Genomic DNA, 16,857 nt, shown 5'->3' with positions numbered 1-16,857 from the left:
GTACGGTCGGGGGTACTGTCACGCCCTGACCTGAGTATTCCTAGTTTTTTTTATTGTTTTGGTTAGGTCAGGGAGTGACGTTGGTGATGTATGTGTTTTTTGTACTGTCTAGGGGTCTTGTAGGTTTTTGGGGTTGTGTACTATCTAGGTGTTTTATATGTCTATGGTTGCCTAGATTGGTTCTCAATTAGAGGCAGGTGTGTATCGTTGTCTCTGATTGGGAACCATATTTAGGCAGCCATCTTCTTTTGGTATTTTGTGCGTTATTGTCTATATCTATGTCTATGTCTAGTTGCCTGTGTCTGCACTAGTTTTATATAGCTTCACGTTCGGTTTGTTGTTTTTGTATTGTTTGTTAACAACCTCTAGTGACTCCCCATCCCGCATGCGGGAGCGTAATCATCGCCTGACACTAATTAGCATAACGCAACGGACATAAATATTCCTAGAAAATATTCCTATTCATGAAAATCACAAACGAAATATATTGAGACAGCTTAATCACCCTATCATCTCAGATTTTCAAAATATGCTTTACAGCCAAAGCTAGACAAGCATTTGTGTAAGTTTATCGATAGCCTAGCATAGCATTTTGTCCAGCTAGCAGAAGTTAACTTGGTCACGGAAATCAGAAAAGCAATCAAATTAAATTGTTTACCTTTGATCAGCTTCGGATGTTTTCACTCACGAGGCTCCCAGTTAGATAGAAAATGTTCCTTTTTTCCAAAAATATTATTTTTGTAGGCGAAATAGCTCCGTTTGTTCTTCACGTTTGGCTGAGAAATCGCCCGGAAATTGCAGTCACGAAAACGGCAAAAAATATTCCAAATTAGCTCCATAATATCGACAGAAACATGGCAAACGTTGTTTATAATTAATCCTCAAGGTGTTTTTCAAATATCTATTCGATAATATATCCATCGAGACAATTTGTTTTTCAGTAGGACCGATTGGAGTAATGGCTACCTCTGTATTTTACGCGAGAATCTCTCTGAGAGCATCAGGTGACCACTTGCGCAATGTAGCCGCTTATTCTTCAACATAAATGCGTAAAACTACGTCACAATGCTGTAGACACCTTCGGGAATACGGAGAAAGAGTAATCTGTTTGATAGCCCATTCACTGCTCAATAGGGACACATTGGAACGCAGCGCTTTCAAAACATGAGGCACTTCCGGATTGGATTTTTCTCAGCCTGTTATACTCACAGACAATATTTTTACAGTTTTGGAAACGTTAGAGTGTTTTCTATTCTAAGCTGTAATTATATGCATATTCTAGCATCTTGTCCTGACAAAATATCCCGTTTACTACGGGAAAGTTTTTTTTCCAAAAATGAAAATACTGCCCCCTAGTCACAACAGGTTTTAAGTGTTCTTCGTCTTCATTAAAAAGTATGTATTCATCTTACGCTGCGCCTTGGTCTCCTCCATTCGACGAACGTGACACATGAGTTGGGATTATGGCTCATTGTTAGCTAGCTACACGTCTGAACAAAAGACTCTAGTCTGAGTGTGCCAGAGCGCTGAATTGACTAATGCTCAAAACCCGCTGAATATGGCCGGTGTCAGTAAATGTTGGCCAAAAATCGTAATTACATTGTTGCCAGCAGCACAGTTACAGTCATCAACGTTCTAGATAACATGAAAACTACCTAACCAGCTCTGCTAGGGCGATTAAAATGGTCAGAGTGGGGTGTTCTCTCATTTGTGTCTGGAAGTAGCTAGCAAGCTAGCCAATGTTAGCCAGTTGGCTTGGGTGCTTGACTGCCAGTGTTCGGATCAACCCTACTCATTGGCGGGCAATCTGACAGCACAGTTGCACTCACCAACACTCTGGATAACATATCAGCCTAACCAGCTCTGCTAGTGCGAGTTATGTTCAGTGAGCTGTTCCCTCATTTTTGTTTGAAAGTAGCTAGCAAGGTCATTTGGGTGCTTGACTGTTGTTGTTAGTACAGAACGCCTGCATCTACCCTTGCTGAAGGGGACGTTATTTGTAACTTATTTTGTACACAATGTTTTTGCCACCGTCTCTTATGACCGAAAGAGCTTGTGGACAGCGATTACTCACCTCGTTAAATAAAAAATATTTGTCTAGTACGAGTCAGACGTGAAGGATTTACTTCAGACGATGGACAAGGCCCAAATCCCTGCCATTTGCATGAAGAAGAGACCAAGATATTGGGGACATAGGTTGGGGTGCCTTGTAAGGATCTGACGGCGAGTGAGTAATCTCCCTCTACCATCAGTCCTATTAGCCAACGTGCAATCAATTGATAACTAAATGGATGAGCTCCGATCAAGACAATCCAACCAATGGGACATTAAAAACTGTAATATCTTAAGTTTCACAAAGTTGTGGCTGAAGCCGACATGGTTAACATACAGCTGGTAGAGTGTTTGGTCCATCAGCATAATAGAACAGCTGAACAAAATCTAATATTAAGGAAGTCTTAAGGTTTTGCTCGTCTGAGGTAGAGTATCTCATTTATATTTTTTTATTTTATTTATTTAACTAGGCAAGTCAGTGAAGAACAAATTCTTATTTACAATGACGGCCAAACCCTAACCCGGATGATGCTGGGCCAATAGTGCGCCACCCTGTGGGACTCCCAATCACGGCCGGTTGTGACGCAGCCTGGAATCGAACCAGTGTCTGTTGTGACACCTCTAGCACTGAGATGCAGTGCCTTAGACCGCTGAGCCCCTCGGGATCAGTGGAATGATAAGCTGTATACCACACTATTTACTTAAAGAGTTTTCATCTATATTTTTCGGAGTTGTCTATTTACCACCACAAACCGATGCTGTCACTAAATGAGCTGTAAATGAGCCTTAAGCAAACAAAAAAATGCTCATCCAGAGGCGGAGCTCCTTGTGGCCAGGGATGTTAATGCAGGGAAACTTAAATCCATTTTACCTAATTTCTACCAGCATGTTAAATGTGCAACCAGAGAATAAACAACAACTCTAGACCACCTTTACTCCACACACAGAGACGCAGAACAAGCTCTCCCTCACACTCCATTTGGAAAATCTGACCATAACTCTATCCTCCTGATTCCTGCTTACAAGCAAAAACTAAAGCAGGAAGTACCAGTGACTTGCTCAAAAGGAAGGGGTTAGATGACACAGATGCTAAACTACAGGACTGTTTTGCTAGCACAGACTGGAATATGTTCCGGGATTCTTCCGATGGCATTGAGGAATACACCACATCAGTCACTGGCTTCATCAATAAATGCATTGATGACGTCATTCCCACAGTGACAAGAAGTACATACCCAACCAGAAGCCATGGATGACAGGCAACATCAGCACTGAACTAAAGGGCAGAGCTGCTGCTTTCAAGAAGCGGGACTATAACCCGAACGCTTATAAGAAATCCTGCTATGCCCTCTGACGAACAATCGAACAGGTAAAGCTTCAACACAGGACTAAGATTAAATAGTACTACACCAGCTGTGAAGCTCGTTGGATGTGGCAGGGCCTGCAAACTATTACAGACTACAAAGGGAAGCACAGAGGGAACACAAAGGAAACACAAAGGGAACTGCCCAGTGACACGAGCCTACCAGATGAGCTAAATAACTTATAGAGCCAAACAACACTGAAGCATGCATGAGAGCATCAACTGTTTCGGACGACTGTGTGATCACTCTCTCCGTAGCCGATGTGAGTAAGACCTTTAAACAGGTAAACATTCACAACGCTGTAGGGCCAGATGGATTACCAGGACATGTACTGACCAACTGGCAAGTGTCTTCATTGACATTTTCAACCTGTCCCTGACTGAGTCTGTAATACCAACATGTTTCAAGCCATGTAGTGCTATGACAGGATGGTTCACATCAACACCATTATCCCAGAAACCCTAGACCCACTCTAATTTACATACCGCCCCAAAAGATCCACAGATGATGCAATCTCTATTGCACTCCACACTACACTTTCCCATCTGGACAAAAGGAACACCTACGCAAGAATACTAATACTATTCATTACAGCTCAGCGTTCAACACCATAAAGCCCTCAAAGCTCATGACTAAGCTAAGGACCCTCGGACTAAACACCTCCCTCTACAACTGGATCCTGGACTTCCTGACGGACCGACCCCAGGTGGTAAGGTTAGGTAACAACACGTCTGCCACGCTGATCCTCAACACTGGGGCCCCTCAGATGTTTGTGCTCAATCCCCTCCTGTACTCCCTGTTCATGACTGTATGGCCAAGCACGACTCCAACACCATCATTAAGTTTGCCGATGACACAACAGTGGTAGACCCGATCACCGACATCGATGAGACAGCCTATAGGGAGGAGGTCATAGACCTGGCAGTGTGGTGCCAGGATAACATACTCTCCCTCAATGTGATCAAGACAAAATAGATGATTGTGGACTACAGGAAAAGGAGGACCGAGCCCGCCCCCATTCTCATCGACAGGGCTGTGGTGGAGCAGGTTAATAGCTTCAAGTTCCTTGGTGTCCACATCACCAACAAACTATCATGGTCCAAACACACCAAGACAGTCGTGAAGAGGGTACGACAATGCCTATTCCCCCTCAGAAGACTGAAAAGATTTGGCATGGGTCCTGTCATGGAAAATTACATATTTAGTCACAATGCTATCCTGTGTTTTACTGCTTAAAGAATAGTCTCTTGTTATATGCTAGTGTTTTTTCTAACCTGATTCAAACTTGGATTGGTGTGACTTAGTCATGAGACATTTGGGTGCAACCGCAGCATGTGAAATCCCATGGGTTTACTATCTACAGAAAGTCACATGTATGGAACCTTGCAGAATGGAGTACAATATAGTGTTTGTTGTTGTGAATGCAGTTAAACGGTTGAGCCCTCGGGCTATCAAACTTGTGCTATCTTAAGTTTAGACAGACAACGAATGACCTTTTAGACACTATCTGCTGACTGCCACGTATACAGAAAGGGGTTGTATGTATTTTCTCTATAAAAGCATTGAACCGGCACTGTTCGTTGATCTTTTCAATTATCACTGCTGAGTGGGTAGTTGATTTTCCATTTGTACAAATCTCATAATAAAGTGTTGTTTGAAAGAATCTGAAGCCTCTCTTCCATTTGATTAGGTATTCCCACAACAATCCTCAGATCCTCAAAAAGTTCTACATCTGCAACATCAAGAGCATCCTGACTCGTTCCATCACCGCCTGGTATTGCACCTACTCTGCCACCGACTGCAAAGCACTACAGATGATAGTGCTTGTGACCCAGTACATCACTGGGGCCAAACTTCCTGCCATCCAGGACCTCTATACCAAACAATTTCCGAAGATTCCAGCCACCCTAGTCATAGACTGTTCTCTCTGCTACCGCATGGCAAGAGGTACCGGAGTGCCAAGTCTAGGTCCAAAAGGTTTCTTAAAAGCTTCTACCCCCAAGCCATAAGACTGCCGAACAGCTAATAAAATGGCTTCCCGGACCACCCCCATTTTTACGCTGCTGCTACTCTCTGTTTACTATCCATGCATAGTCACTTTACATCTACCTTCAAGTACATATTACCTAAATTACCTTGATTAACCGGTGCCCCAGCACATTGACTCAGTACCGGTACCCCCTTTATATAGTCTCGCTACAATTATTTTATTGTTACTCCTTAATAAAAATAAAAAATTCTATATATGTTCTATATATTTAAAAAAAAGGTTTTTACTTTTGGTTAAGGGCTTGTAAGTAAGCATTTCACTGTAAGGTCACAACAGCAGTTGTATTTGGCACATGTGACAAATAAAATTAGTTTTGATTTGATTTAAAGAGATTGGTGGGGCTAAAGCTTAAGAGGGTGTGAACGATGCAGGATGAGTGTAGACAAAGGAGGGTTCTCCAGTAGTAGTACCAAAACATTCAAAGTCCATTTTCTCAAAAGTAAGCTTACAAGTATTCAAAGCAAAATCACTTTCCCGTTGTTCCTCAACTGTAGTGTATGGTAAACCATTTTATCCAATTTCGAAAACATATTTACATTTTTTCTACATAAGACCGTCTGTGTCTGATGGTAGAACTCCGACTACCCGGCAGGCCCAGAGAGCAAATCAAGTGCACCTATAGGCCTACTGCTGGCCAATCAGATAGCTCAGATCACTGTGTCTGCACAGTTTCCTCGAGCCATAGACAGTGAAAACAAAAAGTGTTCCCATTTTGAACCATTTCATGTGTCTGAAAGTAGAACTCCGCCTACCCGGCAGGCCCTGAGAGCAAATCAAGTGGACTTATAGGCCTACCGCTGGCCAATCAGAAAACTCAGATCACTGTGTCTGCACAGTTTCCTTGAGCCATAGACTGTAAAAAGAAGCATCGAATGAAGTTGAGTATAGAAAGACACAACGAATACAGCTGTTTTTATGAGTAAGTTAATGTTTAAAATTCCCTAGAGTCGATGTCCCCGTGGAAATCTAATTAGCATCATAAAAAATTCCCATAAAAATCTGTCAGTTTTAGCTAGAGATACAGTATCTGATATTTTGCATGGGCTGCATCTCATTCCACTGCATCCGCAACTGTGGTGAAAGGTGTCAGAGCTAGAGCAGTGTTTGTCAGACCACGAGACATCCCGAAAATCAGTCTTCTCACGAAAGCCTTTGTAGCGTCCGAACTGTTTGGGTTACACACTAATAGGGTGGAAAGGTGAGTCTCTCACGAACACGTACATGTTGGTTGTTTTGCTCTAGGACGCCCACAAGCCTCACATAACTAGTCTGAAGGTAGCCGGGTACCAGTTTAAAAAATAAACATAAGCATATATATGGAGATAGTTTAGAGCCTAAAATAATAGGTTAAATACATACAAAAAAAGGTTTCATGACACTTCAGAATAAACTTCATTTAGACTTTTGGGGGGACTGTCTGTTTATTTATGTAAGAAGCTGTTATTCAAAGTGTTTCTATGGGCTAATAGCAGCAAGGCCAAATTCAGTGTTTCACAATGCTGGGAAAATACTTTTGCCCGTACTGCAGACGTTATATCGGTCTGCTAATACAGGACAATTAATAGCCCAGTGCACTACTTTGTGAGAAAAAAATGAACAAGTAATAATAATAAAAAATCTAAAAATAAATAATTACATTCTGGCTAAAACCAGCGCTGCAGCTGCAATAAATGAGTATAGCAATGTGTTCCTATAAATTAATTATTATGCTCACTCAGCTGTGCCTCAGAAGTAATTAAACATGTGATTTAGGTATATACCTAAAAAAAAATGAAAATAATTTCTAAATGGTCTGAGAAGAACATTGGCAGGGTAATTCAAGCATAGCCAATATGCAGTGATAATGTATTCGGCCTATTGCCTACTGCACAAACCTCATTGCTACATAACTGTTTTTAATTGGTTAATGTTTCATAGGCTTTTAAGTAATGTTTAAAAAAAATCTGAGCGGTAGATCCCTGCTTGCAATTTGACTCAGAAACTGTTCTTGACTCAGAAAAGGTTGGTGACCACTGGTCTATGGGTTTGGATGGATTATGCTATGATGGCCTCACTAACTTGTGCAGGTCTTCTTGTCGTTGTTGAGGGTGTAGCCAATGTTGCAGCCGCAGGTGAAGGCTCCAGGGGAGGGGATACAGCTCTGCTCACAGTCATGCTTCCCCTCAGCACACAGATCTATGGCTGTATCATACAAAGAGACAAAAATCATGGTTGATGGTAAATCAGTAACTGCTGAATCCTAACTTGACCTAGGGCTCTATTCAATCTGAATCGTTACAGATTCTGTGATAGAAATGTGAAGATAATTTCCATTTGAGATGACATATGCAGCGCTTACCGTGAATTCAGTCCCCGCTTAAGCTAGAACATTGCCTTTAAATTTCAATGACGCTGTAAAGCTGAACTTCCACAATGCGTATTGAATAGATACATGGCTACATGCTCACAATTAAAACTTTCTTACAAATTTCCCATTGGCATATACAAGAACCAGGCCCAGTTACTGTTAAATTCAAGTGATGAAATTAAATTCAAATGATGAAAATGAATACACTACAGTTATGCATGCACTTGACTGACATTATAATTCGTTCATTCATTTAAAAAAAGTATTAAGTTGTCTCATGTCTAACCCAATGGACAGCCTACCTGTGCAGGTCTTGGAATCCTTGTTGAGAGTGTACCCTGGCCGACACAGGCAGTGGAAAGAGCCAGGGGAACTCTCACAGAGGTGCTCGCAGCCATGGTCAGACTCCAGGCATAGATCCATCCCTGGAACCCCCGCAGGTGAGCAAAGAAATCTATCTTCAATCACTCTCATATCATTGACATTAGGAAATATCAAGGATTTGCTCATACTGTTTTGGAAGATGATCAAGTTCCCAAAAGCTAGAATTAGAATTAAATGCTTGATATTGTGCTGCCAAGGATGTAACTTATAGCGTGAGCTGAACATTTGTTGAGTTTATGAGGACAAATTAACAGATAAACGTTTTACAAGCTTTAAAAGTCTCAGGTACGAATACATACCTTTGTGAACACTGATGACCTTGACACTTCAGCAACTGTAAAGTGTGCTTTTCTCAATATGATTGAAACTGAGTGGTATCTTGATAATTGCTTACAACGCGCATATTGCTGTACACACGTTTGATGATAATTCAATAATATTACATATCAACCCAACCCACCGCAGAGCTTGTCCTGGAACTGCAGGCCAAACTGGTGGATCAGGTCAAAGGACTCCACCAGGAAGACATGATCCTCGAAGGGTGGCGATGCCATGGCGCGCAGTGAGGTCATATCCGCCCGGGCCACACCTACTGTGTAGATCTCGATGCCCTTGTCCCGAGCCTCGGCCGCCACTTCCGCCACACGGTCCTGGGGCCGTCCGTCCGTTACAATGACAGCTACATTGGGCACCTTGGGTCTGTCACCCTCAGCTGCCGTGAAGGCATGGTTCATGACGTACTTGATGGCCAGGCCCGTCATGGTGCCCTGTGCCAAGGGGATGATCTCATTGATGCCTTTCACCATGCCCTGCAGCTTTGCGTGGGTCTTGAGAGAGAATTCGTTCTGAACCTAGAGTCATAGAAGCATACAAAGCATCAGTCACCTCTTCAACTGCAGGTTTGCATGTCTAACTATCTATATTTAGGTACAACTGAGTCTTTAACAGTGAAAAAAACTTTGGAAAAAAAACAGGAAAAAAAACATGTGCATCGCAAAAGCTTTTAGCCTTTAGTGATAGTTCTCTAGACTTTGTGGAGTTACAATAACTACGATTGGAAATGGAAGACAAGATAAGAAATACATGCCAAGAACTATCTTCCCTCTCCAAGCGTAGTCCTTCACTAAGGTGTAAAAACACAGATAAATTGAGAATTAGAAAAGAGGTTGTGGACCTGGCTGGAGTACTGTACCAGGCCCACCCGGGTAGCGTTCGATCCCACGTCCAGTGTGTGGATGATGTCGATCATGAATTTGCGCATGGTCTCAAACTCGTGGGGTCGCACACTGCGAGAGCTGTCAATAATGAACACCAGGTCCACTGGGCCAGACTTGCACTTCTGCTCCAGTGCTGGATTGGAATTGAGTTGAAAATCAGCTGCAAATTCATCACAAGCTGCATGAATATGAAATTATCTATGGCATAAGCATACAAGTAAACAGTAATTTTGTTTGAATTTCATTAACTTCCTTGCAAAGCCAGATCTCATTCTAATTGAATCTAACACAACATTATGAGGTAAGAAGCAATTGAATGTGTGCTGAACTGCAATGCATTCATTGTAATTTTATTACTTCACTGTTGGATTAGGCTAACCTGCTTTTGGCCTAGCCACAGCCAGGGTGGCCAAGACTAGCAGAACAGACACACAGACACACAGCTGTCTCATGTTTAGGGTGCTGGGCTGGGAGCTGGACCTTTCGGAGCTGGTCTGGGTTTAGGCAGGCTTCACACTGCACTGCAATGAGAGAATACAGAACAAAACATGTCAGAGACATCCATGGGTACTTTACGACCAGCACATTCTTGCCCAGCTCTGCCATAAACACTCTTGACACCACAAAGATGGCGGAGGTATACAGGAGTCAGTCCTATCCTAACAGACAGCTGCACCTTCAAATCACCACATGCAAGGGGTTCAAACGCAGCACAAGAGTAATCACTGGAAAAGAGCCATGTCTGGGACATGTTTATACGAAATGGACATGACAAAAAGCACTTATTTTCTTGGGTCCTGAGAGAGGGATTCTGGTGAGGTTTATCGTTATCACTTAGATAGCTGTACCTTGAAAAAGTGCTTGTTGTCATTCATTAGCCTCATTTTTATCAATTTGTGAATGCCCAATGGAAGCAACTTCCTCAGAGGGAGTAGGAAGATACCACATTAAAAAACAACTGTGGAGTGTGCTATGCCTACTTGGCAGCAAAGTTTTAGTGAACCATTAAACCGATGCCAATTGACATGAGCCATGAATCCCTCTGATATGAAAACATATGTGAAATCCCACAGACTAATTTCATAGATAACAAGAGAGCGATGGAAAGAAGAAAAGAGGGATACAGACAGAACTAAGTGTGATGACAAAGATAGATCAGGACCTCGCAAAGAGCCCAGATCCTGCTCAGAGAAAGCCTTATGCATTGTGGTCTTGATCAGTCTCACTTGTTCTCCTCCCAGACTCAGTGCAGAAATACAGTGCCTTGCAAAAGTATTCGGCCCCCTTGAACTTTGCGACCTTTTGCCACATTTCAGGCTTCAAACATAAAGATATAAAACTGTATTTTTTTGTGAAGAATCAACAAGTGGGACACAATCATGAAGTGGAACGACATTTATTGGATATTTCAAACTTTTTTAACAAATCAAAAACTGAAAAATTGGGCGTGCAAAATTATTCAGCCCCCTTAAGTTAATACTTTGTAGCGCCACCTTTTGCTGCGATTACAGCTGTAAGTCGCTTGGGGTCTCTATCAGTTTTGCACATCGAGAGACTGAAATTTTTTCCCATTCCTCCTTGCAAAACAGCTCGAGCTCAGTGAGGTTGGATGGAGAGCATTTGTGAACAGCAGTTTTCAGTTCTTTCCACAGATTCTCGATTGGATTCAGGTCTGGACTTTGACTTGGCCATTCTAACACCTGGATATGTTTATTTTTGAACCATTCCATTGTAGATTTTGCTTTATGTTTTGGATCATTGTCTTGTTGGTAGACAAATCTCCGTCCCAGTCTCAGGTCTTTTGCAGACTCCATCAGGTTTTCTTCCAGAATGGTCCTGTATTTGGCTCCATCCATCTTCCCATCAATTTTAACCATCTTCCCTGTCCCTGCTGAAGAAAAGCAGTCCCAAACCATGATGCTGCCACCACCATGTTTGACAGTGGGGATGGTGTGTTCAGGGTGATGAGCTGTGTTGCTTTTACGCCAAACATAACGTTTTGCATTGTTGCCAAAAAGTTCAATTTTGGTTTCATCTGACCAGAGCACCTTCTTCCACATGTTTGGTGTGTCTCCCAGGTGGCTTGTGGCAAACTTTAAACAACACTTTTTATGGATATCTTTAAGAAATGGCTTTCTTCTTGCCACTCTTCCATAAAGGCCAGATTTGTGCAATATGCGACTGATTGTTGTCCTATGGACAGAGTCTCCCAAATCAGCTGTAGATCTCTGCAGTTCATCCAGAGTGATCATGGGCCTCTTGGCTGCATCTCTGATCAGTCTTCTCCTTGTATGAGCAGAAAGTTTAGAGGGACGGCCAGGTCTTGGTAGATTTGCAGTGGTCTGATACTCCTTCCATTTCAATATTATCTCTTGCACCGTGCTCCTTGGGATGTTTAAAGCTTGGGAAATCTTTTTGTATCCAAATCCGGCTTTAAACTTCTTCACAACAGTATCTCGGACCTGCCTGGTGTGTTCCTTGTTCTTCATGATGCTCTCTGCGCTTTGACGGACCTCTGAGACTATCACAGTGCAGGTGCATATATACGGAGACTTGATTACACACAGGGGGATTGTATTTATCATCATTAGTCATTTAGGTCAACATTGGATCATTCAGAGATCCTCACTGAACTTCTGGAGAGAGTTTGCTGCACTGAAACTAAAGGGGCTGAATAACTTTGCACGCCCAATTTTTCAGTTTTTGATTTGTTAAAAAAGTTTGAAATATCCAATAAATGTCGTTCCACTTCATGATTGTGTCCCACTTGTTGTTGATCATTCACTAAAAAATACAGTTTTATATCTTTATGTTTGAAGCCTGAAATGTGGCAAAAGGTCGCAAAGTTCAAGGGGGCCGAATACTTTCGCAAGGCACTGTAACTCTAGACGTGTGTTTTAGAAGCCTCATGCCGTAACCCTGTGCATTTGTCTGTGTGCAGGTACAAAGAAGCTTCAGTGTGCCCCACTACCAGAGTATGTGAGCGGAGTTCTGCTGTTGGAAATCCTGTTGGAAAGTGCTCAGCATTTAAACATTTCTTTGTATTAAATCACTATAGTCTAGAAATTGCACATATAGGCTGTGACATACTTAGAATTGAATACAAATTAAACAAAACATTACTTATTAGTGCCTTTGAATTTATTTTTAAAACACGAGTTTGGCCAGTCTGTGGCTTCAGGCTCATGCTATGGTGACTGGAGAGCAGGAGAGCAGGCCAGCAGCGGAGAATATCATCCACATTTGCAGAGCCACTGGGGATGCTTAACATCCCTTTGGTCACTCTTGCCAGGCTGGGCAGAGATGCAGTTTTTTTTATATAGGTAGTCCTAAAGATTTTAGGCAAAATAAGCCAATCAAAACGGAAAGCTCCTTGAACGTGGCAATATGCCAGGCCTATTGGGCCAAAATCCATTATGGCCTATTGAGAAGAATGTGATTCCCATTTAAAAAAAAGATATATATACACTACCATTCAAAGGTTTGGGGTCACTTAGAAATGCCTTTGTTTTTGAAAAAAAAAGCAGATTGTTTTGCCTTATTTAATAAAATAACAGAAAATTGAACAGAAATACAGTCTAGACATTGTTAATGTTGTAAATGACTATTGTAGCTGGAAACGGCAGATTTTTTATGGAATATCTACATAGGCGTACAGAGGCCCATTATCAGCAACCGTCACTCCTGTGTTCGCCCCAATGGCATGTTGTGTTAGATAATCCAAGTTTATCATTTTAAAAGGCTAATTGATCATTAGAAAACACTTTTGCAATTATGTTAGCACAGCTGAAAACTGTTGTGCTAATTAAAGAAGCAATAAAACTTGCCTTCTTTAGACTAGTTGAGTATCTGGAACATCAGCATTTGTGGTTTCGATTACAGGCTCAAAATGGCCAGAAACAAAGAACTTTCTTCTGAAACTCGTCAGTCTATTCTTGTTCTGAGAAATTGCCAAGAAACTGAAGATCTGGTACAACACAACAGTGCAAACTGACTCTAACCAGAATAGAAAGAGGAGTGGAAGGCCCAAGAAGACAAGTACATTACAACTGAGCAAAAGGACAAGTACATTAGAGTGTCTAGTTTGAGAAGCAGATACTTCACAAGTCCTCAACTGGCAGCTTCATGAAATAGTACCCGCATAATACCAGTCTCAACGTCAACAATGAAGAGGCGACTCCGGGATGCTGGCATTCAGGATGAGTTCCTCTGTCCAGTGTCTGTGTCCCATCTTAATCTTTTATTTTTATCGGTCAGTCTGAGAGATGGCTTTTTCTTTGCAACTCTGCCTAGAAGGACATCATCCCAGAGTCACCTATTGAATTGAGAAATAATAACTATGAATTACTATGCCAGATTGACAAAATGTTTTCAGGTAATCATGTTTAAACTCAAGTACCTCCCAAATGAATTAATTGTGTCAGTTCTAGCTCTTTGAGTTGTGTTCGTCCTAGCTACTAAATGAAACACTTCTTTACATTCAAAAGATTTATTTCCAGTTAACTGTCACGCCCTGACCATAGACAGCCCTCGGTTCTCTATGGTGTTTAGGTCAGAGCGTGACTGGGGGGGGGTTATCTAGTTTATAGATTTCTAGGTTGGTGGTTTGTGTGTTTCCCAATTAGAGGCAGCTGGTAGACGTAGTGTTTGGGCACTACATCCTCACGGTCTTTGTAAGTTTTGTTATTTTGTTTTGTTAGTTTCACTTAAACAAATATGTGGAACTATTCTCATGCTGCGCCTTGGTCTGCTCATTTCCAAGATCATGACATTAACAATGGATGGTATAGTGAAGATTTCAGTAGGGAGCTTTATGCTCCCATCTGCCCCACATAACAAAATACTACTGTTTACAAAAAAATACTATGGTGCTTACTATAGCATTCTATAGTAGTAAACTGTAGTATGCTATACTCTTTAGTATCTCTCGATCATGTGTAGTACGTACTATAGAATTTTGTAGTATACTGTAGAATACTATATTACACACTTTTCTATCCCTCGATCGTGTGTAGAGCTTACTATAGAATTTTGTAGCATACTGTAGAATACTATACTACACACTGTAGTGTCCCTCAATCATGTAGTGCTTACTATAGATTTTTTAAATATACTGTAGAATACTATACTACACATTGTATTATCCCTTGATTGTGTAGTGCTAACTATAGAATGTTGTAGTATACTGTAGAATACTATACAATTTGCATATGCCCTTTCCCTCCCTCATATTTGTGACTATATATTTTGTTCCCTACAGGTTAAAGAAAAGAGCAGAATAACTGAACCTAGCCATTCATTCCCCAGTCCTACCTACTTACAGGTTATGGAAAATTTGCAATTTTAGTATTTGTCTGGTAGGTTTCTTCAAGGAGAAAGCCCCAAAAATATCATAAAAAAGGATAATAAAATAAATAAATAAACAGACTTCAGTATGCTACACTAATGTCTGCAAAAACACTACAGTAAATACTACAGTCATATCAGCAAAAACACAACAGTAAATACCACAGTGTTCATTGTAATGTTTTTGTGCAAAAACACCAGTGAATAGTATAGTATATAAATATAGTAATACAACTATTTTTCCTGTGGGGATTCTTTCTCACAGATGAGCTTCTCTGCCAGTTCCTAAGCCAGCAGTTGTTAAGGTACGGTTGCGAAATATGCTTGGTATTATTCTAATGAGTTCTACCTCCCCCAAAAGACAAGACAAAATTTGGTCAATTAATTTCTACATGAATGAATCTGGTGCACATCAAGTTCCACCAAGTTAATTAAGTAAATTCTACAAGAGGGGAGAAAGAGGTGGGAGAGGAAGGGGAGAGAGGGAGGAAGGGAGAGTGAGCTACACATTCATAGTGAGTGAAGAGAATAGACAGTTGTGGCTGGCTCTGTGGCTGGAAGGGAGTTGAATGACAGCTTGAGTACATATTCAGATTAAGACACAGCAGCTTCTTGTTCCTTCTCGATTGGAAGCAGATGTGGACTTTGCTACTGTTAGCAGTTTCTCCTGCCTCTTCTTCTCCAGGCAGTCACTGTGCACCCACACATACCGGCAGTTAGCACCCTCAACATACTCACTCTACAATAGATAATGTTGCATTGATAACCAGGTTGTATAGAATCACTTTTTGTTTTTTAAACTAACCGCAATTCTCATTATACACAATTTCACTGGGAGATGTGGGTTTGTTGGATATTATCCTGTTTGATGATAGTTTCTAAATAATGAATTGTACTAAATGATAGTGTAAGCCAAGTTTTGTTTAACGTATACTTTTTAAACTGCAATTTAATAATAGTATTTCATCAAACCATTAGCCTAATAAGCACAGATTGGCAAATATAGATTTGATTAATTCCATCCTATCCCAATGAACTCTTTAAAGATAATCATTATCTAGTCCAGCACAAACCGATAGGCTACCAGCAACTGATGCTGCAATTTCTACTACAGTAATGTATTTGCCTAACACTAATACTAACAACATTAGTTGTAAATATTTGTAATAGTTTTACTACAAAGCATTTTTTATCTTCAAGTGTAGACTACCGTGACTGCACAGTAGTGCATACATAGCTTTGATATGACTGAGCAGTATAGGTGTATATAAATTAGCTACACCTCAGGGATAGACATCATATTGGCAACTCTTATTATACCCTATGATGGTAACATCAGAAATGACAATCCCATAGTGCCGCTAATGAAGGGTCAGACAGACATTTCCTTACTGGGTCATGTTGCCTGTTTGACCAAAATATGTATTGGCTTATAGAGTAGCAAAACAAAACACACTGACACTGGTCTATAGATATGCAGTCATTGAATACTGGAAAAAAAACATGCTCTCTCCATTACATTTTCAGCATCTGCAGAATTCCATGGACCCTACTCACCTGTACCCACCCGGGGATTCACTCACTCTCCTGGGAATGATGCTGGGTAGGACGAACCTTGGCCGTTGGAATGGAACAGGTAAGCTACTGTTGTAAATGCAACTTTTTAAAACACACAAAATGCCTGTTGTGACTCACAAAAAGTCCAAGTAAAAGCAAAGGTATCCAAGATTCAAGTCACCAAGCTGGGAGGAATGAGTGTTCCTGTGAGGTTTTTGCCTCGTCTCAACTGGTATTCTGTCATGGAATGAAGGAGTGGAGGCTCATGCAGGTATTAAAATACAGGCAATGACAGTGCAAGTGTAGACCCCACCCCCCTTTGAAATAGGAACCGCTGGGAAGGCACAGGAGGGACACATGCCAGGACTGGGATGATCTTGCGCCTTTTGTGTGGAATACAATAAATTCAAACTTATTGAGATGACTAAATAAAGTTTAATAAAACTATTTAACTCTAGGCTACCCACTGTGCTTTTCCAAATGACCAATGCTAATACTGTAACAATGACTTACCAATGACAACATTAACAGTAATGTTGG

General features: G+C 41.2%; 1 protein-coding gene and 1 non-coding gene across 7 annotated transcripts in view; one reads left to right on the top strand and one right to left on the bottom strand.

Moving 5' to 3' along the window:
* LOC110527673 (matrilin-4) overlaps positions 1 to 16,585 on the bottom strand; it is a 63,038-nt gene extending 46,453 nt beyond the window's left edge. For 4 of the 6 annotated variants that reach the window (XM_021609104.2, XM_021609107.2, XM_021609109.2 and 1 more), the window contains exons 1-6: positions 16,318 to 16,585; positions 9,794 to 9,935; positions 9,372 to 9,574; positions 8,658 to 9,048; positions 8,116 to 8,238; positions 7,525 to 7,647 (exon numbers count right to left, since the gene is read on the bottom strand). In XM_021609104.2, the coding sequence (XP_021464779.1) occupies positions 7,525 to 7,647; positions 8,116 to 8,238; positions 8,658 to 9,048; positions 9,372 to 9,574; positions 9,794 to 9,866 (913 nt within the window). In that variant the 5' untranslated portion in view covers positions 9,867 to 9,935; positions 16,318 to 16,585. The remainder of the gene's footprint in view (positions 1 to 7,524; positions 7,648 to 8,115; positions 8,239 to 8,657; positions 9,049 to 9,371; positions 9,575 to 9,793; positions 9,936 to 16,317) is intronic. The other 2 variants (XM_021609106.2, XM_021609105.2) reach the window with 2 other exon arrangements.
* LOC118965409 lies at positions 14,744 to 14,798 on the top strand. The gene has a single exon (XR_005052735.1). It is a non-coding gene; the product is annotated as a U7 small nuclear RNA (small nuclear RNA).
* Positions 16,586 to 16,857: the final 272 nt, after the last annotated feature.

Source organism: Oncorhynchus mykiss, chromosome 7 (assembly GCF_013265735.2).
Source record: "Oncorhynchus mykiss isolate Arlee chromosome 7, USDA_OmykA_1.1, whole genome shotgun sequence".
Taxonomy (NCBI): domain Eukaryota; kingdom Metazoa; phylum Chordata; class Actinopteri; order Salmoniformes; family Salmonidae; genus Oncorhynchus; species Oncorhynchus mykiss.
Note: the sequence above shows the minus strand (reverse complement) of the source record. Positions and strands in the feature narration are given on the sequence as shown.